Here is a 17,655-nt window from a genome sequence, read left to right as displayed (position 1 = left end):
CAAGCATCCCTTTGGCACAATCTCAAATGCACCTGGGCAGGAATGTGGTTGGATGCCTAAGAGCATATTGGTACTACAGTGATGACTGGAGGGAAGTCATGATCAAAACTTCAAAAAAAGGAAGGAGGGGATTTCTCTGCTTCCTTAAGAGTTGCCCATGGAAAGCTGGAGAGTCAGGTTCCTCCTATTCCAAAGGAGTGAAAGACAGCTCCAAGCAGGTGAGCCAGGTTGAGCTCCTTAAGCCATAACTAACCTTTCTCTAACTGGCAGGAGGCCCAAGACAGAAAGAGCTACCTCAACTCTCCCAGATATGATGGGGCATCTTGGGAAAAAGGTATAGTTAATGCAAACTTTATTTACAAAAGACTCTTAAATTAGTTGTATCATGCCATGCATTCATAGAGAATACAGTGACCCTTCAGGGCTACAGGGAGAAGAGCTCACAAACTCAAAGGAAAACTATTAAAGAGTTTCTAATAGTTAAAAGCTAGGAAAGATTAGGACTTTACAAATGAGTAATTAAAAATAAAAAGTAAAAGGATATGGAAACTAGTCTGAGCTGAGAGGAGAGCAGCTGTTTACAAGTCTGTACACTAAACTAATACACAGACAGTCTTCTAGAGAGGCAGGATGCTGACGGAGGGAGCAGAGTATGTACAAATACTTGTGCCACAATCACTCCTCCCCCAGATCCACAGTATGATACATACAACCAGTGTGTACACTAGGCCTGCCAAGGCCACGTTAAACTATGAGGACTTCTAGTTTAGTAAACTAAAGCTGCAGGGTGCCAAGGGAATGGGGCAGCTTCATTTACGACTGCTCTTTATTCTCTCCAGTCTTTTTTCAAGTCATCGATGTTAGCTGTGGAGGAGGAGGATGTGGTCATGGTTCCTGAAGAGTGAGTCTGGTTAGAATCCAGGTCTGAATGCTGGTGCTGCTCCCGGGATTCGCGGAGCTGAGAGAGTTTGCTGTGGAGCATGTCTGTGGAAGAGGCGACGGTAGGAACTGCTGGTTTGGAGAGCAAAGAGGTCAATGGAGGCCGGTCATCTTGCTAATGAGAGAAGAAAAGACATTGTCTAAGCAGTTCAAGCTGCATCTCTGAGACAACATATATCATGACCCACACAGAAGGGAGCAGTACCTTTGTATTGTCCAGACCACATCGCTGTCGGAGGATTTTTAGCCTTTCCAGGTAGACGGATGGTCCCAGCTCTTCTCCATTTGTGTTACTTAGGGAGGACACTGTGCTTGTGGGAGTGGGAACACATGTGACTTCCATCTGAGGGGAAATGCCTAGAAAGGAAAATGCAGAAAGAATATTCAGATAAACAGCCCACTTCTAGGCTCCCTGGCTGATCTGGCAAAGGGGGCAATTAAGATTTTCCTGGGGTTTGAATATCTACACTGTACTTAAAAACTAAAACATCCATAAGAATTCATGTAGGGTGGGTGGCGAAGGGTGCACTGAATATACAAGATAAGCTTGATGAGAACTACAAGAATTGATACATGGGAAACGGACTTTGGCCCAGTGGTTAGGGCGTCCGTCTACCATATGGGAGGTCCGCGGTTCAAACCCCGGGCCTCCTTGACCCGTGTGGAGCTGGCCATGTGCAGCGCTGATGCGCGCAAGGAGTGCCGTGCCACGCAAGGGTGTCCCCCGCGTGGGGGAGCCCCACGCGCAAGGAGTGCGCCCGTGAACGAGAGCCGCCCAGCGTGAAAAGAAAGCAGCCTGCCCAGGAATGGCGCCGCCCACACTTCCCGTGCCGCTGACGACAACAGAAGCGGACAAAGAAACAAGATTCAGCAAATAGACACCAAGAACAGACAACCAGGGGAGGGGGGGGAAATTAAATAAATAAATCTTTAAAAAAAAAAAAAAAAAGAATTGATACAGGAGGGTAGAATGTAAGTCGGGCCATCCATTTATATCTTGAGTTATGCAGGGGGTTGTCAGCAATCCCAGGTCTTAGTCCTCTGACTTGGGCAATCCAAAAAACTTAAACTACTGCTGAGTATACTGTAATTGCCCAATCGAAGAATGTGAAGACCTTACATGTTAGGAAGATTTTGACTAGGTTCAGACTAGGTAGGTGATACACATAGGAAAGTTCTTACTGAAACTGTAAAGGACAGCAAGGCACTCAAGGCTATTCATGAGGAGAAGGGGGAGAAGCTGAGGTACCCAACAATCATCTAAAAGTGGGGACAGGAATTAAAGCATCCAACCCCTATCACTCAGATAATATTCTGGCAGAAGAAGGAAAAAACCAAAATGAAACAAAATCCATCACAGTTCCTAAATTTCAGAAAAGGAATACTAGCAAAATGTAGGCATTTAAAAATAACTAATTTGAAATCAATAGAAACAGGCCAAAAAGACAAAGCACTGCAAGGAAAAACTCCCTATGGTAAAGAGAAGAGTAAAGCAGGTTATGCTAGGGAAAACAATTCTTTAATGTAAAGATGAGAGGGAAGCAGATATGGCTCAAGCAATCGTGCTCTTGTCTACCACATGGAAGGTCCTGGGTTCAGTTCCCGGTGCCTCCTGGAGAAGATGAGCACAAAAGTGAACTGGAACAAGAGGCAGGCACAGTGAGCTGATGCAACGAGGAAACACAATGAGAAACACAAAAAAGCAGGGAGCTAAGGTGGCTCAAGCAATTAAGCACCTCTCTTCCACATGGGAGGTTCCAGGTTTGGTTCCTGGTGCCTCCTAGAGAAGACAAGCACACAGTGCACACAGTGAATGGACCTAGAGCAGAGAGCGAGCACAAAACAATGAAAGGGATTGGGTGTGTGTGTGTGTGTGTAAATAAATAAATAAATAAATACTAAAAAAAGAGAGAGAACTTTCTGAAATGGTGAAACATGAATGAAGAACAATTTAAAAGTCAGCAATAAGAAGTGTTTGAATACGCTAAGGCAAGACATCAATTTAGGTATCAGTGAGGTCATATGCTTGTGTTAGGAATGTGCTGTTTAGACTGAAAATATCAAATGTTGGACATCACCAAAAAGTACAAAAAGAGATAAGAAACTCTACTGTGACTGACCAAACCATGATATGACCATACCTGGCATAACATTTGACATTCTGCTCATTGTACTTCAAGAAAAAGACTGTTAAGGTCTTGGAGAAGGGTAGTTTAAGGGTCAAAAGGAAAACAAAAAATTAAAAAAAGGATGATTTAAGAGAACACAAGTGAAATGGAGCTGCAGCCTAACAAGATATATGCTGAGAGAGAACAAATTCTAGAATATATGAGTTGATTGAACCTCACTGAACTCATGAAGAGTTCAATGCAGGCCAAATGTGAGCGCTTGACTCTGCACTGACGAGCAGGAACTTTTGCAGGTGGTTCTGTCTCTTTTTGAGTTAGTGCTCTTTGACAGATATTTTCTGTAACCAAAGCCTCCTCAGTCTGCTTCCTTTAGTCTCTAAGTCCCATGAGCAGTAATTCTCAGGCACTGACTTTTCACCTTGGGGATAGTATCATTGTGGCCTAATCTTAGAATAAGCATTCATTCGTATCATTCAACAACTACACCAAGATACATACATTATACGGTATGTTAGAGGTGTTAAGTGCTACGGGGAGTGAGGGGAAAGTTGCAAGTTTTAACTAAGAGCTCATTGAGCTAGTGATATTTGAACAAAGATCTGAAGGAGGAAAGGGTACTAGCCACAAGGCCATCTTGGGGACAAGCAATCTAAACCTAAGAGTGAGCCAGTGCAAAGGCCACAAGAAGGCACATGCCTGGTGTGTTCCAGGAACAGCAAGGAGGCTGGTGGGGCTACAGTGGAATGCGAGTCAGAGAAGAGGGGGTCCAAAAGGTATCTGGGCAAGATAATGTAGGATCTTTGTAAGGCCTTTTGCCTTTGTTGCGTGAAAGGGGGAAACTTTGGAAAACAATTTTTTAGAAGAATTGCTTTGATGCTATGTAGACAAATGACAATAGGAAGGTGTAGCAGTTTGCTATGGTTATGAATTCCAAAAATAGATACTGGATTATGCTTGTCATCTGGTCTATACCTGGGCATGACTGAGTTATGATTGGGGCTTTGATTGGGCCATGTCAGTAGGGCACTGAGTCTTGGTAGGTGGGGACTCACAGATAAAAGGCATGGCAAAGAACAGAGTTGAGGGTTTTTGATGTTGGAGTTTAATGTTGAAGTTTGATGCTGAAGCCTTAAGCTGGAGCCCTGGGACGTAAGCTCACAGAGGAAGAGAAGCCAGCCTCAAGAAGAGAAGAACCCTGAACCTAGGAAGAAGCAAGCCCTGGGGAGGAAGGAAACTTGAACCCAGAGAGAAGCAAGACCCTAGAAGGGAGGAACCCAGGAAGCCTGAATCCTTGCAGCCGTTGGCAGTCATCTTGCTCTAATATGTGATGAGGGAAGTAATTTATGCTTCATGGCCTATTATCTGTAAGCTCTTACCCCAAATAAACGCCCTTTATAAAAACCAATTTCTAGTATTTTGCATCAGCACCCCTTTGGCTGACTAATACAAAAGGGAAGAATGGAAGCAGAAGATCAGATAGAGGGATAGTGCTGTAATCCAGGCGAGAGGTAATAATGTTTCTTTCAGATCAGTGCAGTAGCAATGAAGGAGATGAGAAAGAAAGTGTTGGTGAATTCTGCAAATAGTTTGCCGGTACAACCAAAAGGATTTCCTGACAGAGAGGAAAAGTCTCTAAAATGTTGGGTCTGAGCAAAATAGGACTAAGTTGCCATTAATTGAGAGGGAGAAGAATGTAAAGGAAGCAGGATTTGGGGAGAATATCAGCTTGGTTTTGACAATGTTACATTTATGATGTATACTAGAAATTAAAGTGGAGATGTTACACAGGATATGTATCAGTCTGGAGATCAGGAAGGCGGTTTGTGTTGGAGATAAAAAATATTGGGGGAAGTGGACTTGGCTCAACAGATAGAGCGTCATGGGAGGTCCATAGTTCAAACCCAGGGCCTCTTTGACCCATGTGGAGCTGGCCCACATGCAGTGTTGATGCAGGCAAGGAGTGCCGTGCCATGCAGGGGAGCCCTGCATGCAAGGAGTGTGCCCCGTAAGAAAAGCTGCCCAGCGTGAAAGAAAGTCCAGCCTGCCCAGGAGTGGTGCCATATACACAGAGCTGACGCGGCAAGATGATGCAACCAGGGGAGACAGAGATTCCTGGTGGTACTGACAAGAATACAAGTGGACACAGAAGAACACACAGTGAATGGACATAGAGAACAGACAACTGGGGGGCGGGGGGGGGGAGGTAAGGGGAGAGAAATAAATAAAAATCTTAAAAAAAAAAAAAAAGAAATATTGGGACTCACCAGCATGAAAATGGGACTTAAAGTGAACCCTGGGGGACGTGCCAATGTTAAGAGATCAGGGAGAGGGAAGAATCAGTCAGAGGCCAACGAGGCTGGAGGAAAACCAATATAGTTGGAAGAACTGGCAGCCAAATCATTGCAAGGGCAGGAAATCATTACCATTGCCAAACATAGAAAAATGGGCTAAGCCAGGAGACAGAACTGACCTGTAGCAATGTGAAGACCACTGGTGACCTTAACATTAAGGTTCATGGATGTGAATCAAAAACTTCAGGTTCCTGAGCTGATAGCTATTTTGAGCTTACTCCTAGAGCTACTAGAGCAAACCATACCTGTTGAAGTGGGAATACGGCCTTTGCCTTCCCTCTCCATCTCAATTACCCGAAGGCCTCTCTCAACATAGCTCTGGAAGAACTGTGAGGAATTTTTCAGAAATGGCTCAATGTCAGCATCTGAATACTTCTTCTTATATTCATACAACTCTGCTAGGCCCTGGTCAACAAAAAGGAAGGGGTGGGGATGGGTGTTAGTGACTCTTTTCCATAAGGGAGATCCCAACTTGGTTTAACCCTTTCCCTCTACCTCTTTAGTGTTTTCTTTAGAGCCAATCTTCTTAAAAATCTCAGCTAAGAAATCATTCACTTTGGCCTTTGATGATTTTTCATCCTGAAAAGTTGAAAGACACAGGAAGGACTGTTTAGACTTGAGTTATTAATTAGGAATCAATTGTTGGATATGAACTGAAAATATCTCAAACTCTGGACCTTATTGAAAACACTTAATGTTCTGCATTATTGAATGCCTTCAGTCTGAGGTTTTCAACTAAATTTGATGAAGAAAGTTCAGATCCTTCCCAATTAAATAGAGCCCACAGTAGATTTATCTGGTGACCAGTATCTTCGGTAGACAGAGAAATCTTTCTGGGAGACCAAGAATCTCATTACTAGTTTACATTCAAAAATTTCATGCTGGAAATGGTTACAGCATCACAGCAGAGGATGGATTCAACCAAACCCTGAGCCTTTACCTTAAATCCTCTGAAAGGTAGACTTTAGGTGGCTTATACCTTACGCAAGAACACTTCCAGGACCATCTCCTTCCCTCAGTCTTTCAAGTCAGGATACTTACTATTCGAGATGCCCCCTTTTCTGTTTCCTTATCGGACTTGCTTCCGGTCTGATCCATAGTATGCTTCATCATCCGGCAGAGGTGGGCCTCCAGCTCAGACTCATTCTTATTGTCAATCATTGTTAGGTGGTCTAGTATCTGAAGGAGATAAATGCACATTCAAATGGGAGTAATGCCATTTTGTGATATTCTCTCTCAAGCTCCCTCAGGGACCAGGAACTGTTTTCACTCACCTTAGGCCCTTTTAATTTGCATAAGGTGTGCAGCAGGGTCTTTAGGGTCCTTATGGGAAATTCACTTTTGCATTGCTTTAGTTTCTCTTTGGGGAAGACCTTCATGAAAATGTGTATATCCAAAAGAATTCTGTCTAGGTTAATGCTGTTGATGGTGTCAGGCAGTAGTCGAACCATTCTCCAGAGACACTATTGAAAAAGAAACCAAAGTTAGGAGTGACTGAAGAATGAGGATAATTTCTGTCACTATTCATTGTCCCTAAGCTCTGGGACTTGTAAAATATGATCAGGGATATGTGTGTGTGTTTGTATATCATGTCTTTCAAATTGAGTAGCTAAAACTCAAACAATTTTAATCACTTCAGTCTTGCTTAAGTGTGACAAGTCATCCTTCCAATCATCTGTCTCTACTCTTTCCTCCCAGATTCTAGAGAGGGGGGTCTTAAATGATGTGAAAATGTGAAAATTCTGTCTTGGGTTTATTTAGTACCTGCAGTTAGGGTAGTTCATATTGCTCAACAAAATCCAACCTGAGGACACAAAATATCTTACATTGATACAGTATAGTCACAGTACAATCTTATAGATATGTTCTATTGCAGTTTTCCATCAAAAAACCCAAAATATTATAGTTATACATATATTTTTTCCAATAGAAATGAAATTTGTCTCCAAACAAACCATCAACTTCTAAGCTTAGGTTTCAAACTTCTTTCTTGCCTTTTGATTCTAAGAGAATTGGTGAGATATTTACGAAGTAGCTCTTCCTTTCCCACTGTTTGAAGCCAGTATTATTCAGGAATTGTTTAGGCCTGAGCATGGGGTATAAATTGGAGGAAAAGATAATTGGAGACCACTATATTCTTCAGGTGGGTCCTGTTTGATTTGAGCCTATGTCTTAGCTCCAAATCTTCATTTCCCATATCTTAACAAGTGATTGTATCTTTGAAAGAAAAGAGATCACATAATTTCAACCTCACCTTCATAACAAGCTCTGAGAATTTGGGGGAACTGGCTGTTGCAAGCAGGCTGTCTTGGAGCAAAACAAGTAGGGCACTGGAAAAAAACCAACACAACAGTTAATAATTTTCAAACTTATGTTCCAACAGAAGTAATTGAAAGGGCAAGTGTGAATATTCTCCTCCCATCTAATAAATTGAGAATTTGTGGATCAGGAATTCTTTGATTACTTGACCTTCAGTTATTAAGAAAATAAGTATCATTTTAGCTTTGGTACCAACTGGTAAATAGTGATGTTTGACTTTCTTTTCCATTGTCACTGAAAATGGAGAAAGAAATGTACTTGAAATGTACATGAAAGAAGATGGAACTGACAGAGTTTACAATCTTATTCTAGAAAAAGCAGGATATTGGCTGGCTTATTAAGTTACTGCTCATTTTAACTGTGTTTCAGGTTTGAATACCTTTGGTCAATGAGGAAAAGAAGAGTAATAAATTAACTTATTAGGCAAATGTAAAGTTACAACTTTATCTACTGACTCTCTGGCTTCTGTGTGTAGATAGAGCTATTCTGGGCTCTAAAACTGATAGTATAGGTATACCTCAGGATGTTGGTTTGGTCTGACTTCTCCAGAACCTTCACCACCAAGAGGTTCACGGAGCGGATCACCTGTTGTCCTTCCTCTAGATCTTCAATTCGAGAATCCAGCATTAGGGTGATAAGGCCATGCATTAGGTCTTTCAGCACTCCAGTGGAAGCCTCTCGGGCTAGGCTCTCTATCTGAAACAGCTAACCAGTCATAACTGTGTTAGGTAAGTATAGAACTCAATATATAGAGCAAGGAAGATAAACATGGACAGCACATTTAACAAAAAATAAAAATCACACAATCCCTTGGAAGCCTCTAGTAATAACCAAATGATGTGGTATGTTTCCTTCCTGTTATAAAAAGTATTTTAAATTTTAATGCAAACATGCCTATATTTGAAAAGGAGCTTGGGCCCACCATGTCTGATGAAAAAACTGGCAAGAAACAGAATTCTAGGTAGTTTGTAAGCATTCTGCTTTATATCCTAATAATAACAGCATTGAGTGCAGCTCAATAGCCAGTGGAAGTAGTCAGTGGCTTGCTTTACTACATATGTAAAATTCTGCCAAGTAACATAGGATTCACTGTTACATCTGCACTAACAAAGGCTTTAGAACCAGGGAGGGTGAGAGGTTGAAGGGAAGATTCAAGTGCCTGCAGAAGTGCCCTTACCGAAATCATGTTGCCAATGATACAGCTATACAGTTTGATGATCTCATCCTTCTCCAATTTCTCATCTGCCATGTGTGTGTTGTAGATGAGTCTTAGCTGCATGAACGTGGCTATGAGAAACTGATCAATATGGCCAGACATAGCTTCAGCCTTGTCCTCCTGTCTCAGGACCTCATCGATCTGATAACAAAAAATTCAAGAAGTATTTTCCAAGCTTCACACTACATTGGGTAGACATTACAAGGGACTTCTCCATAACAATATTGGCAAAACACTTCCAATATCTTAGCTTGAAAAAAATATACCATGCATAACTAGTCCTTAAGGATTCAATCTTTTACCAAATATTTCTGAACAATATACTGTCAGGTGAATTAGCTGCAAATCATGTAAAAGCTCACTCTCTAATTGGAATAATAATCCTTATGTTTAAATATTCAACTTGTAAAAACAGAAAACTTTCATACACATTGTTTCATTTGACCATTTTAACAGCTCTAAGAGGCAGACAGAGTTGATATTAAGATCTCCATTTACCACAGGAGAAAAGTGAGGCTCAGTTCAGACAATTCAGTCCAAACTCAAAATTCAGGTCTCTCACATTACGGTCTAGTACACTGGTTGGCACTAATGGTAAAATGTTACTATGGGAAACATATATATCTCCTATTCACTATAGTAAAAGTAGCTCTATTTTTATGATTATTAACACTGATTACATAAATAACAACCATGACCAAACTTCATGATCATCCTTATGAAGGCCTGCCACAATGCAGGAGGCACGAAATTCCACAGTGTAGTCCATGTTCTGGGGGAGAACATTTATATAGACTACATGAATGGTGCTCTGTGGTGTTGTAGAATACAGTGTTCCTACTTTTATTTATCTCTTTATACAGGTACACTTCATGTGGCAGTTTGAGACTATTTATGAATTCCAAAAAGAAAGATTATGTTTGTAAACTGGTCTGTTCCTCTGGGCGTTGATACCCCTCGATTTTATTAGATTCAGCTAAGATGACTTTGATTAAAATATGTTACGATTAGGGCTTTGATTCCACCTTGTCATTAGGGCATGCAGGGTTGAGTCCTTACCCCCTTGATGGGTTACAGAGGCTGATATTCAAGAAGGCAGAAAAAGAAATACACAAAAGTAGATACACAGGAGAAGAACAAAGAGGAATAGGGACAGTTCATTAGACACGGCAGATGCCCTGGGAAAGGAGATGAGCCTGATAGTCTAGAGCTGACCTTGTGAAGAAAATAAAGCAACTGAGCTGGGAAGGAAATGAGCTTTGTGGAGAGAGACAAGTCTTATGTCAGCCTACAGCTGAGATCAGAAGAAGCTGGGACCACGGAGCCTTAAGAAGAAGAAGGAAGGCTGAACCCTTGCAGACATCGCCCGCCATCTTGCTTCCAATGACTTTGAGTAAGAAAGTACCTTGAGTTGGACTCTTTAGGCCTTATGACTGTAAGCATCTATCCCAAATAAATACCCTTTATAAAAGCTGACAGAGTCCTGGTACTTTGCATCAGCACCCTTTTGGCTGACTAATACACTCATAAACACACACACAAAATTTTAAACAACTGAATCCATTTAGCAATGCCATTTCAGCATGGACACCACAGGAAGAAAAATACTTTATTTTTTTGGGGGAATGGTTGCTTACTCTCCTCCTTTTTCTTCATATTCATAGAATCATATACAACCACATCTGTACACATTTACAGTCAAGATACAGGAAGATTATGATATATATATTTCTTTGCATCTAGCTTTTCTCACTCAATAGAAAATTATGAAAATCCCCAAACAGTTCTACATTATTTATAAGGGCAGCATAATAATTAATGTATGCATGTACCAAAGTTTATTCAAACATTCCCGTATTGATGAACTATTAGTCTGTTTCTAGTTTGTTCTTCCTGTTGCTGGGTTCCCTAAGGTGTGCTATGTTATTCTTTTTTACCTATTCAGGATTCACACTTGGGCCTTGCTTTTGGAAATTCTCAATAGTGGGAATCTGAGTTTTGGAGATGTAGCAGTTTCTGCTCCTGTAGGCCTGTGGTATATCAGTAGGCAAGTTGTGTGTCATTTGGCAAAGAACCAAGAATAGGCAGTTCTGTTCTTTAGTCTCTGAAGACATAAAGGCTAGGAACTTTTCAGGCTCAGAAGTGAATTCAGCCTTTCTATTCAACTACCTGTAGTTCCCCTGGGGCCAGAAAGAACACTGGATCTTTCCAGTGATACTCACATAGGCCACCACTGCCCTTTGGGATTTCCTTTTGGAAGCTACTGATCTCCACAGACCAAGAAAGAACCCTCTCTAGGATTTGTGGTGCTTTGCTCCTCATCCCTGAGGATCATTATTTAACCCCAGGTTCTCTGTAGGCCCATATGAGAAAAAGTCTTATATAAGGTAGAGCTTGAGAACTGCTTACACTTTTCAAATACCACCTACCTGACCCATTAGCAGCTCTTATGTTTAGAAAGGCAGAGGGCTGCTGGATTGAAATTGAAAGAGAAGGGCAAAAGTGCTGTATGTATTCAAGTCACTATTTTCCAGAATCTTCCCAGTTTGTTTTCTTCTAGTACCAAAATTTTTAATAATGTTAATTTATCAAACAACAGAAAAAACCTTGGGCTAGGATTCCATATTCTGCTCTTCCATTCCTAACCATCTGTCTTCATGTAGATGTCTAATGGGTTGCTCAAATTTAAAACAACAAAGACATATATCTTGATTTCCAACCTCTCTTGAAGCCACCTTCCTGATCTTGGTACACAATACCACCATCCACCTAATTGCTCAAGTCAAAAATCAAGGGGTTATTCTTGATTTCTTTCTTTCTTTCCTTACATTCCATATCCAATCTAGCATCAAGTCCTCTGGATTCTACCTCCAAAACATACTCTGAAACCATCCACTTTCTTCCTCTCAATCACCATCTTAGAGGCACATCATAGTGCCTTTCACACAAATTTCTGCCATAGCTTCCTAACAGGTTTCCTAGAATCTACTCTTGCCCTGCCTATAATCCAGCTTCTACAGAGTGAAAAAATTGTTTTTACCCCCAAATTAAAAAAACAAAACAAAACAAAACTCAAACATTACAGAAAAGTTAAGTATAGAAAAGGAACTTTTAATTCTGAATCATTTGAGAGTATAAGTTGTCAATCTGATGTTCCATGCCCTTAAAATACTTTTGTGTATTTTTCTTAATAACAATGACTTTCTCTGATACAGTCATGATTATAACACCAAAATCAGGAAATTAACATTACTACCATTTATCCTTAGACCCCATTCACTTTTTTCCAATTATGGCAAAAAGCCAGTCTAGAATCATGCACTGGATTTAATTATGTCTCTTTAGTCTCTCTTCAGTCTGGAACAGCTCCTCAGTCTGTCCTTGACATTTTTGACCCTAACACTTTTGAAGGGTACAGGCTAGTTACTCTGTAAAGTGTTCCTCAATTTGCATTCATCTGATGTTTCCTTAGGATTAGATTCACATTATGCACTGTTAACAGGAATATCACCAAAGTGATGCTGAATTCTCAATGGATCCTAGCAAGTGGCATATGATTTCATTTTGTCCCATAATTGATGATGTTCATGTTTATTACTTAATTAGGAATCTGCCAGGCTTCTCTTCCTTTAAATAACTCTGTACTCAAATCAATTGTGAAGAACTACTGTGAAATACATAAATAACCCATTTCTCCTCAAAATTGTAATTAAAACATTAATTAATATGTACATGGACTTCTGGTTTCCTTTTATATTAAAATTTTTAAAAAAAAAGATTTATTTATTTATTTAATTTCCCCCCCTCCCCTGGTTGTCTGTTCTTGGTGTCTATTTGCTGCGTCTTGTTTCTTTGTCCGCTTCTGTTGTCATCAGCGGCACGGGAAGTGTGGGCAGCGCCATTCCTGGGCAGGCTGCTCTTTCTTTTTCACGCTGGGCGGCTGGGCGGCTTTCCTCACGGGCGCACTCCTTGCGCGTGGGGCTCCCCCACGCGGGGGACACCCTTGCGTGGCACGGCACTCCTTGCGCGCATCAGCGCTGCGCATGGCCAGCTCCACACGGGTCAAGGAGGCCCGGGGTTTGAACCGCAGACCTCCCATATGGTAGACGGACGCCCTAACCACTGGGCCAAAGTCCGTTTCCTATATTAAAATTTTATTGAATTCAATAAATTTACTGAATTTCATTCAATTTATTGGATTGTAACTTATTATCATTATTTTGATGCTCAAATTGTCCCGTTTGGACACAAGGAGTCCATTCTAGTCAGCTTCTGTGTCTTTCTGGTATGCTCTATCATTCTTTGAGCCTATCCTTGTCTGGCATGAGATGCTCCAGGCTTATCTTGTACTTTCCCTAACTTAGCCCTGGAATCAGTCATTTCCCTAAGGAACCTTCATTTCTTTTAGTGGAAAATGGTACTTAGAAGACAAAATTTGGGTACTAGGTATGCTTGTTGCTGTTCTGGGTTTCTCTCAGTGAAAAGAGGTAGGGTATATATAATCTATATATGCATATTATATGTCACATAGATAACCATATATATAAACATTTACTTAATTCCTCATCTACCTATATATCGAAAACCGTGCGTTCATACTGACACATCTCATTCTGTTCCAACACCAGTCTATTCTATTCTGCTTCCCATCCATATTTGTAACTCCCTTCTCTGATGGTGAGAAATCTGATTCTCCTTACCATTATTATATTTATTTATTTGACCGATCTCTTTGTATGTAACCCATTGCTCATCTCTGCCAACAGCCTGCCCCATGCAGATGACTCCCCATTCTAAGTCACCTTCCACCACTTCCCCCAACACACATGGATGCCCTCCTCACTTGGGCTCTGAGACCCACACTTTGGGACACTGTCACTCTCCACTCCTACCCTCCTGCCATAACCATGGATGCCTACCTTGCTCTACCCTATCTAATGGCTTTAGGCCTGGATTGTTAGGAAACAGATGGGGGAGGAAGAAGAAGAGATAGATTAAAAAAGAAAAACCAAAAAAACCCAAAATACTGTATCTTGTCTGTCTCAAATTATTTAATGGCTTCCCCATCACACTTAAATAAAATCTAAACACCATTGCCTAGAGCTTTCAAAGTCCTACATGATCTGGTCTCTTTCTGCTTCTCTCTTTTTTTTAAAAAGATTTATTTATTTATTTAATTCCACCCCCGCTCCCCCGGTTGTCTGTTCTCTGTGTCTATTTGCTGCATCTTGTTTCTTTGTCCGCTTCTGTTGTCGGCAGCAGCACGGGAAGTGTGGGCGGCGCCATTCCTGGGCAGGCTGCACAGTCTTTCGCGCTGGGCGGCTCTCCTTACGGGTGCACTCCTTGCGCGTGGGGCTCCCCTACGCGGGGGACACCTCTGCGTGGTGTGGCACTCCTTGCGCGCATCAGCACTGCGCATGGGCCAGCTCCACACGGGTCAAGGAGGCCCGGGGTTTGAATCGCGGACCTCCCATGTGGTAGACGGACGCCCTAACCACTGGGCCAAGTCCGTTTCCCTCTTTCTGCTTCTCAAACCTCATTCTGCACATTCCCCCCCTTGCCCATTATGCCCCAGGTGCATGGGCTATCATTTCTTTGAAGACAACAAGTACATTCCTGTACTAGCTACTCCTTGTGCTTGGAATGCTCTTATCTCTGATCCATACATCCTTATCATTTAGACTTTCCCTGACCACCCAATCTAAGTAACTACTCACTTCCAATGTTTCAACACCCATTTTAGTTATATTTACGTAGTAGTTACTACTCTCTGATATTTTCTTTTTCATTTTTCTCTGTCCACTAAAATCTAAGTATGGGGAAGCAGACGTGGCTCAAATGATGAGCATCCGTCTACCATACGGAGGGTCCGGAGTTCGATCCCCAAGGCCTCCTGATTCGTGGTAAACTGGCCCATGTGCAGTGCTACCGCATGCAAGGAGTGACGTGCCACACAGGGGCGTCCCCACATAGGGGTGCCCTACACGCAAGGCGCCCAGGAGTGGCATTCACAGGCAGAGAGCTGACGCAGCAAGATGACATAACAAAAAAGAGATGCAGATTCCCAGAGCTGCCAGATAATGCAAGCGAATGCAGAAGAACACACAGCATATGGACACAGAGAGCAGACAATGAGGGGGAAGGGGAAAGAAATAAATAGAATAAATCTTAAAAAAAAAAAATCTAAGTATGTTCCACAAGAGTTGGTCTCTACCTTGTTCACTGCTGTATCTCCACCTCTGGCAAATGACCACAATTAGAAAAATGCTATGCTCTGGTACAGCTAGATCCTATCATGCAAATGATGACTGACTGATCTCTGTGCACTTTTTTTTTTTTAACCAGGAAGAACTGAATGATGCATGCATCCCCTAATACTGTGACTCCACAAGTGTGCAACCCCAACACTTTCACAGACTCGGAACCTAGAAATGAAATTACTGTTATGAGCAGAACTCCTGTTACCTGTGTTAGAGCTTGGATGCTTGTGTTGATGTCACCACTAGCTACTTGGGAGATAATGAAATTGATTGTGGATGCTGTATTGCTGTGCATGTCATCAAAGTGTGGAGAAACAGCCCGGATCCTAAACAGGAGAGCAAAGGACAAAAAAAAGCTTACTCTCTATTTTAAGACATCCCAGTTCTTATTTAAGAACTGCTATTAGATAATAACCAGTTATTAGACCTATTAACTGCAAGGTCGTCTGCAATTGAAAGGTTTTAATTGCACATGACCACCAGAGAGCTCTTCTCACACATGCAATGTGATAAATATGGATTGCTTATAACGAAATGAAAGAGTTTAACTTACTTGGGTTCAGGAATAAGAACTGGTTCAAAAATGTCATCCAGTTTGTGCTGGACAAGTTCTGGCATTTCACAGCGGACTGTACCATTGTCATTCTCAATCTCATCTAGATCTAGCTGGAATTCTCGGCGAACCATTTGGGCAGCTTCAGAATGTCCACTCATGCTTCGGGCTTGGCTAAGAGAAGCAAAAAGAAGATTGTGAACTAAAAGATTTCTTAATCAAAGGACAAGAGAGGCACTGTCAGTTGCCCCAAAGCTTCAAGACAGATGTTCAACTTCTGGTTTCAGCCCCCCTGAATAATTTAATCCTTGAGTCTAAGCAAGTGCCTTCAATGGGCAACAACACTGGTTCATCAATATCTTGAAAGAGGAGATAACTTTAATTTGTACTTAAAACTACCTGCCAAGTTATAAGTATTCCTTCTAGATCACTACTGCCAACAACCTTTGTACTGCTGCGTCAGATAGAGCAGAAAATAAAGTATACAATATTGACTCAAATTTCAATTCTTACTGGAAAACAAGTAAGAAAAATCTAGATTGGCTATTTCCATCAAATTAACCAGTGTTCATATTTTCTAATCATGAATATCACTTTAGGTAGTACTCAGAACATACAGTTTAAGGGACAGTTGGTCACCTCTTTTTAGGCATATTCACTCCTGATACACCAGGACCAGTATTCCATCCAAGCAATAGCATTAAAACTTTCCAAACTCAAAATGGTTAAAATTATACTCATTAACAACCCAAAATAAAGCTCTCCTGCATAGAAGGCAGAATTTTGAGTGAGTCCCTAAGCCAATTCTGGGTTGCATGCATTTTACTTAGCCTTATCTTAATAATGAGAACCTAAGGACAACCAAATATAACACAAGGAAGAAGGTGAATCAATATTTTAGTTACATGACATTGAGTCACCGTTTGTGATAGTCACCAGGCTTTTGTGGAAGGCTTGATTCATGGGATACTTATGGATATCACCTTCCATCCTGGTTATATACTCTAAGACAGTCACCCTCCAGAGGGGATGAATCGAAGTCAGAAGTTAGAAAGATATAAGAGCCCTGCTAACGAGAAATTAGCAGGCAGTACTTACATCCTATAAGTGCGATACATAATTCTGTCCACGGAAAAGCAATGAAAGAAGGCACAAGACCATTTAGAAGTGGTTTTGAGACAAAGACAAAGACAATGATGACTGAAGGATTAAACATTTGGTTATAAGACATTTATCCAGACACTTTTCATGCATGATAATGGCTACAAGAACTCAAGATTGTGACAAGCTCTGAGCACATAAGGCAAGGTTCACAGAGATGCTCTCAGACAACTATCTCCATCTACATACTTGAGTTTGGAGGACATGTCCTCAGATGGTCCTTTGCGTAGCATGTTGGCATTGGAGCTTACATTTTGTGTGCGCTGAGGTTTCTCTTCCACCTGTTTTATTGGTGCAGCAGAGGGCCTCTTTGCTGACCGCTTAATCCTCTCTTCAAGCATGCTCATATCCTTTTCAGAAAGCTGTATAAGGAAGCCAAATTTCATTCATTAGCATATCCCTCAACTAGAATGAAAACTAAAAACCTAATTGAAGGACTCAAGAATTAATAGCCATTTTCATATCTAAGCAAATAGAATCTAGACTATCAGGAAAAGTTCACTTTCAAAACACTACTGACATTTTAAAATCAACCACTGTTAATACCTGCCTAGCTATAGTAGTAAGAGAACATAGAAGGAAAGGATACAAAAGGGAAGACTGCTAATAACTATGATTATAAAGGTAAACTATTAAATGAAGCTACTCTATTTTTGTTTTGTCAATGCTAACTTAGCTGCGTATAACCAAGGAAGAAACTTCACTTTCTTTTCTTTTTTCTTTTTTT

General features: G+C 41.2%; 1 protein-coding gene and 1 non-coding gene across 5 annotated transcripts in view; both read right to left on the bottom strand.

Annotated features, from left to right (window-relative positions):
- Window positions 1-335: 335 nt before the first annotated feature.
- CKAP5 (cytoskeleton associated protein 5) overlaps window positions 336-17,655 on the bottom strand; it is a 111,439-nt gene continuing 94,119 nt past the window's right edge. For all 4 annotated transcript variants that reach the window (XM_058306263.1, XM_058306264.1, XM_058306265.1 and 1 more), the window contains exons 33-44: window positions 17,118-17,290; window positions 15,768-15,941; window positions 15,420-15,540; window positions 8,916-9,095; window positions 8,256-8,443; window positions 7,674-7,749; window positions 6,694-6,882; window positions 6,461-6,598; window positions 5,915-5,998; window positions 5,665-5,824; window positions 1,145-1,296; window positions 336-1,054 (exon numbers count right to left, since the gene is read on the bottom strand). In XM_058306263.1, the coding sequence (XP_058162246.1) occupies window positions 827-1,054; window positions 1,145-1,296; window positions 5,665-5,824; window positions 5,915-5,998; window positions 6,461-6,598; window positions 6,694-6,882; window positions 7,674-7,749; window positions 8,256-8,443; window positions 8,916-9,095; window positions 15,420-15,540; window positions 15,768-15,941; window positions 17,118-17,290 (1,863 nt within the window). In that variant the 3' untranslated portion in view covers window positions 336-826. The remainder of the gene's footprint in view (window positions 1,055-1,144; window positions 1,297-5,664; window positions 5,825-5,914; window positions 5,999-6,460; window positions 6,599-6,693; window positions 6,883-7,673; window positions 7,750-8,255; window positions 8,444-8,915; window positions 9,096-15,419; window positions 15,541-15,767; window positions 15,942-17,117; window positions 17,291-17,655) is intronic.
- On the bottom strand, window positions 15,256-15,369 carry LOC111764012 (small nucleolar RNA SNORD67). The gene has a single exon (XR_002796727.1). It is a non-coding gene; the product is annotated as a small nucleolar RNA SNORD67 (small nucleolar RNA).

This window comes from Dasypus novemcinctus, chromosome 10, assembly GCF_030445035.2.
Source record: "Dasypus novemcinctus isolate mDasNov1 chromosome 10, mDasNov1.1.hap2, whole genome shotgun sequence".
NCBI classification, from domain to species: domain Eukaryota; kingdom Metazoa; phylum Chordata; class Mammalia; order Cingulata; family Dasypodidae; genus Dasypus; species Dasypus novemcinctus.
The sequence above is the reverse complement of the archived record's forward strand: the minus strand, read 5'-3'. Positions and strand labels throughout refer to the sequence as shown.